This window comes from Eurypyga helias, unplaced genomic scaffold (assembly GCF_000690775.1).
Source record: "Eurypyga helias isolate BGI_N326 unplaced genomic scaffold, ASM69077v1 scaffold10814, whole genome shotgun sequence".
Taxonomy (NCBI): Eukaryota; Metazoa; Chordata; class Aves; order Eurypygiformes; family Eurypygidae; genus Eurypyga; species Eurypyga helias.
The window spans coordinates 1-6,155 of record NW_010245642.1 but is presented as its reverse complement, the minus strand read 5'-3'; the positions used below and the strand labels follow the sequence as shown (position 1 = coordinate 6,155).

Genomic DNA, 6,155 nt, shown 5'->3' with positions numbered 1-6,155 from the left:
CGGGTTGTACAAACGACGTGGGGTTGGGGCGGCGGTTGCTCACTCCCAGCAGTGTCAGGGGAGGCAGCTGACAGGAGCCTACGGAAATCAGAAAAGTAGTCACGCTCCGGTTGGATTTCCCTTAAAATCAGCTAATTCGTGACTACTTTATGACAATACTTCTCATGTTTAATCTTTTAAAAATATGTTTCCTCCGTATTTTAATCCTCGTCCTCCTCGTCCTCGTCCTCCTCCTCCCCCAAAACGAAGGCTTCCCCAGGCCTGGCAGCCCGCAGGGCCAGCTCCTCTGCCCCAGCCGGGTCTCTCGTCTCGGCGGTGTCCGGCCCGCTGGGGTATTCCGCTTGCGCGGGCGGAGGCAGCACGGGAGCGTGGCTCTCTGGGCTGTATTTGTGACCCCAGCCGAAGTAAATGTTGCCAAATTTCCTGAGAAAAGAAAGATCACACGTTCTCCCCCCCACCAGCAAAACATCAGCCTTCCCTTCTCTGCAGTGCAGACTCCCTGTAACAGAGTTGTTTAACAGTCAGCACCTCTTTGTACCTGCTGGTAACGGTTGATTAATTGAACATTAATCTTCCACTTAATCTCCCGGTGCTAGAATGATGAGGGGCTATACTGAATACGGCTCCAACTTGCCGTTGATAACACTACTGTTGCTGACAGCAGCTCCAGTGCCCGAGTAACAGCATGTAGGGGGAAGGGCTGTACCATATGCAGTGGAAATGAATGAATTTTACAACAACAGAAGGTAGTGATTTTTGTAAAAAGTAACACTGACTTGGAATATAGGTTTTAAATCAAGGGCTGTGCCCAAACACTAACAGGACATTCACATCAGTTAATGTTATACTAGCCTTTCAGTGATTATTCATTTTCAGCCTTAGATAAATATTTACTGTTGCTGAGCACATTTAAGAGGCCTTCTCCATCAGTCTGTGGAATAGTTAGAGTTAATGAATTAATATAATGCAATAACAGTAAAGCAACTTTGGCTTCATTAGACAGGTATCTGTTTAGCACAGACAGTCTGTGCTGTAACCTGTCCCAGCTACTCACTTGCCAGATGCAAAAGCATATGCTCCCGGCCACCGGTTAGACTGGAGGATTGCCACAGCATATTGCGGGATCAGATGTGTGGAAGGCTGAGCTGTCCAAGCAGGGATGTTTTGAATTCCTGGAGGCAGCCAAACACAGTCTATCAATCTATCAATACTGCAGCTTTTCAGTATCTGAAGGGAGCCTACAAGGGTGCTGGGAGAGGACTTTTTACAAGAGCCTGTAGTGATAGGACAAGGGGTAATGGGTACAAATTGAAATCAGGGCGGTTTAGATTAGACATCAGGAAGAAATTCTTCACAGACAGGGTGGTGAGGCACTGGAACAGGTTGCCCAGAGAAGCTGTGGATGCCCCATCCCTGGAAGTGTTAAAGGCCAGGCTGGATGGGGTTTTGAGCAACCTGGTCTAGTGGAAGGTGTCCCTGCCCATGGCAGGGGGGGTGGAACTAGATGATCTTTAAGGTCCCTTCCAACCCAAACCATTCTCTGATTCTCTGATTCTAATAAATGTGACTTACCAGCCTCTACAGAATACTTAAGACTGAGCTGTGAGACTTTCACAGAATTCAGGCAGCAGTTACAGTGAGTCATGTGCCAGAAGGGCCAGAGGTCACACAGGCAGGTCGGATGGATGGGTAGGGAGCATGGGAATGCTAACAGAGCCACGTACAAAGATCATGCTCCTGAAATTCAGTTGTACTTACCGCTGTTTCTTTTGTCGAGGACTTTTTATCACTTATGAATAAATTACAGAGTTCAAGTTTACCTTGATCACAGAATGAATAGGAAAATAATTTACTGTTGCTGTAATTTCATATTCAGGTTCGCACATTCTTGAGATTTGCTGCAGTAATATGCAACAAAATCTAAATTCTTATTTGTATATCTGTGCATGTGTGTACATATTGATTGATTTTCACATGCACACACTTTTTCTTTTGTCTACAAAGCTGACAAAGATAGCTGAAGGTATTTCATGTAGTGAGCTGTCTGACCTTCACAGTAGCCTGACAAGTCTGAGGTATGTTTTCCCTTGGTTATCAACAAGATTGAAGTAATTTGGTTTACTAATTAACAGTTTCATAGCAATACTGTGAAGCATTTCACTTTTGATCAGTTTAGCAAAAGAATGTGCTTACCCTACAGAGAGGAACTCTTGCTCTATGAAGCATCAGAGCCCTATAACTTCAAATATTTACGGCCTAAAGGCCAACATGCTTATTCTGTGAAGAATACCTTCATCTTCAGAGAGTGGAGTGAGAAGAGGGGGTCCTATTTCTTGCTGTTGTTCATCTGGCTCCTCAGCTTTCTCCTCTTCTTCTTCCTCTTCCTCTTCTTCCTCTGATTTTTGAAAAGGATTAAGCCAAACACAGCGACCCTGTAATTGGTATGGAAATGGAATAAATGTGTGTAACAGGCACTGAAAGAAGGCAAGCCACTTAGAGACTGGCTCAGGCACACACAGGTGGGAATAGATATTCCCTAAGTTCCCAATAGCCCTCATCCCTGGTTCCTGTTCCAGAATAACCTCACACCTCTGCCATCAGCTTTTTGTTATTTTGTGGTGGTCAGTTCCCTGCCAACAACAGTAACAACAGTTACTTAGAGGCTCCCACCTACAGACTTTGCCCCATCCTTTTAAATTCTGCCTTCTTACTCAACCACCAGGCAGAGGAACGCAGCAAAACTTTTGTAAGATTTCAATGCATATAGATTTTATTTTTACAGCTATTGTTTTGCTGGTTAGCATTTGTAACCTTATTTCCTACTGTTCGCTGTTATTTTACTTCCATTCTTGAACTGGGGGACTGGCCAGAAAGTCACCCCACAATGACCACCAGATTGGTAACACTCCTTCCCAGCACTAGCCCGACACCACCAATCATTCAAACTGCAGTTTCATTTAGAGTATTTGGGTTTTAACATTTTTCACTTGCAGGTCTCCCAAAAGAAAGTAAGCAACAAAAAATAAACCAGCAGAAAACACCAGATAAGTTCCACTTTGCATCCAATCATAAGCCATCTGCATTTTAGCATCCTACCCAAAAAAAGGGGACTAAACCCATTTTTGTCCAGTAAGGGACTTCAAAAGAGAACACCTCATACAGACGATGACCAGAAGTTCTTGTTACCTGCCGCACTGTACCTACAGACGGGTTTAAGTGTCTAGAGTGCACCACTGCGAGAAGTACTGACCCCAGAAGGTCCCACATATGGAGATGTGTGACTCTAGGGAAGCGTGTCAGTGCCAGGCTGTCTCTGGTGAGTGGTTCAGGTGTGGAGGTGAGGAGTGCCCGTTACGTTCTGAAAACCTACAGGTGCCCCAGCGGGGCTGGGAGCCAAGATGCCCGTGAGCTGCCAGCACACACCTGCTGTAGAATGCTCTCTGTGTGGTGCACCCACGTGGAGAGAGAATCCACCATTTCTGCCATAGGGAGAGGCTGGAAATCGGGGTTTTCCTCATATGTGTCTCTCCTTCCTTCCTCCTCTCTGTCTCCTTCTTCCTCTGCAAACTGGTAAAACCCAATGGGAGAAATCTGGGTCCCTGCAGAAATCCGGGCTATCTGTGCACGCAGGTAATTGGCCTCGTTTCCAGGGAAAGGAGGGAAGCTCACGACGGGAGCATCCAGCCTACCCGTGAAGAACTTCCTGATTTTCCTGGCACAGACAATCTGGGCTGGTGTCACCGGCGGCAGCTTCACCCAGGGCTTGCCTGGTTCGTTACAGACAAAGTAGACGAACTTATTAGCCCCAGTCCCATTCTCTTCCTTTGGGATAATGGGGGGGGGCTGATAGCTGGACTTGGGTGGTTCATCTTCTTTTTCTTTCTCCTCATCTTCATCTCCGAACTCACCCTTCCCTTTCCCTCCTTCCTCAGTAACATCTTCCTCTTCTGTTTCCTCCTCCTCTTCCCCCTCCTGGTACTGTACTTCAGCTATAATATAGTTCATCTCCAGGCCCAACATTTTGCCCCAGAAGCGACAGGTCGCGACTGGCTGAGCACTGATTAGTTTTTGAAGGGCAAGGAATATGTGATAGGATTCATCCTTGCCCAAGCCAATTCCAGCCTGTTCAAAGTAAAAGGCTGTCTCCATCATGTTAGGTAGACAGGTCTCTCCCTGGGAAAGAAGATCCAGAGTTAGAGCTGGAGAATAGTGTCATTACCTACTTGAACAATTAACCATGTTGCTGTCTGACCCTGACCCTTCACCCTCCTGCAGCACCACTCACCCTCTCCCGCGCTTTGCACACACTCAGTCACTGTCAGTTAGAAAAGTTAAAATGCCATTTTAAGGGTAACAAAGAGAACAGAGAGGAACCGCAGCTTTTAGAACTTTGAATTTCAACATTCCAACTCCTAGTTACTGCGCAGTTCGGTAAGTCGGAATTCTGACACAGATCTCCATAGGACTCAGGGCCAGGGCATGTCATGTGTATGAGGCCTCGATGCCCACAGCGTCACTGTGCGCCAGACGCGTGTGTGGAATACTGGGTATGTGTTTCAGACATTTGCACAGCAGAGCAGTGACATTCTGCTGGAGTGAACGCTGTGCTTTTGGGAACCTTGGCATAAGGTTCCCTGCTTTCTTACACACTGGCCCCTGCCCACACTGAGGCCACACTGGGGCTCCAGCTGCGTCACTGGGAGTAGGACTAGGCCAGCAATGGAGAGCTCATCACGTATTCCCATTTGCCTCATTATCCTGCTCTCACTCCATGGGGGTGGGGGATTATATCACACAGCAAAAGGCATTACAGGCTGTGCACGGCAGGGTAGGGAATTTGGAAGGAGCAGTGCTAGTTTCCTATGGAATTTCTTTGGCCCTTTCATGTGTTTTATATCAAAGCAAGATAGGCAGGAGTATGAGAAATTCAAAAGTCTTTTCTGAAATACCCTACTTTTTTCCCGTTTTACCATCAGTCTGTTACTGTCAAATCAGTCAGGCTGTGGAGGAGAAGGAAGACACTATTGTTCCACTGGTACTTGTGTGCTGCAGTGGCACTGCATTTGAATAGGTACTGGGAACTTCCTACCAAACCAACACCTTGGGGATTAGTTTCCCTCAGATATGACAGGAATTCTCTTAATTTTCTGTTGTGTACAAATGCTTTTGCATATAAGCAACCAAGTACTGAAACCCCCAGGTTTAAGAAGTGGCTTTTGAATTCCATATCTACCGTTCTCTACCAATGACTCACCATCTCTTCTTCCAGCTCCTCATCTCCTTCCCCATTTGCCTTGAGGAACAAAGCTTTATGCCTTTCTGCAGCTTCAAACGTTGGCAGAATCTCATATTCTTCCCGAAGAGTGTCCCTTTTTTTCCGAGCCTGAGTCCCCTTCACATCCTGGCTCACACTCTCAATGATGTCAGCGGCGTTCGCGGGCTGTTCCTCCAGGAGTTTGGTCAGCACATCAGAGAGGTGATCGTAGCTGTCGCAGAAATGGAGATGTTGTTGGTCTACTGTACAAAACTCTTAAGAGTATTGTGTTTGGGATATCAAAAATCACAGCTAATCACCTGGAGCTGTGGAGAAATTGCTGGAATAATGAGGTGAAAGGGGATCACAGAGCATTATGGGAAATTAGACTTGACACTACCCCAATTACAATATACTTGGGGTCAGTCCCATCTACCACTTTTCGTGCGTGTCCCACCAGCCTCAGGAGCTGCAGCTGAACTCAGACCTGCTCTTCATCAAACCCATTTCCCTCTGAGCTCTACAAATTCCTGTAGGAATGTTGATTCTGAGATGTTAGAGACACACAGGTATCACATGGCAGTGAATCGCTGCAGTTATCACAGGCTCACGTCCCCTGCTCGGTACCCCTCCCTTTCCGAACAGCCCCCTCTGCATGCTCACCACCACGGCTCTTCCCTCCGCTCCCCCTTCCCACCCCTCTTACTGTGCCTATTTCTCGACTTACACGCTCAGGCCGGATGCTGAGCTGCTCCTCAGCAAATAGGTTTTTGCGTTCTGCACCGCCAGCGCCCGGGAAGCGGGGGCGGGTGCCCGATCGCCACGGGGGCTGTACCCTGGCTGATAAAGGACATCAGCAGGCTCCTGTGGCTGCCAAGGGCTGTGCCCACACCCGCGGGCT

The 6,155-nt window shown here is 47.4% G+C and overlaps 1 protein-coding gene across 1 annotated transcript; it reads right to left on the bottom strand.

The window, feature by feature from the left end:
- Positions 1-200: 200 nt before the first annotated feature.
- LOC104503506 (radial spoke head protein 4 homolog A-like) lies at positions 201-6,090 on the bottom strand (the record flags this gene model as incomplete). The annotated part of the gene is made up of 6 exons (XM_010150142.1): positions 201-423; positions 1,055-1,172; positions 2,291-2,432; positions 3,424-4,173; positions 5,255-5,486; positions 5,982-6,090. Coding segments are annotated over 6 exons (1,574 nt in total), but the record flags the coding sequence as incomplete, so codon positions are not given.
- Between the last annotated feature and the right edge of the window lie 65 nt (positions 6,091-6,155).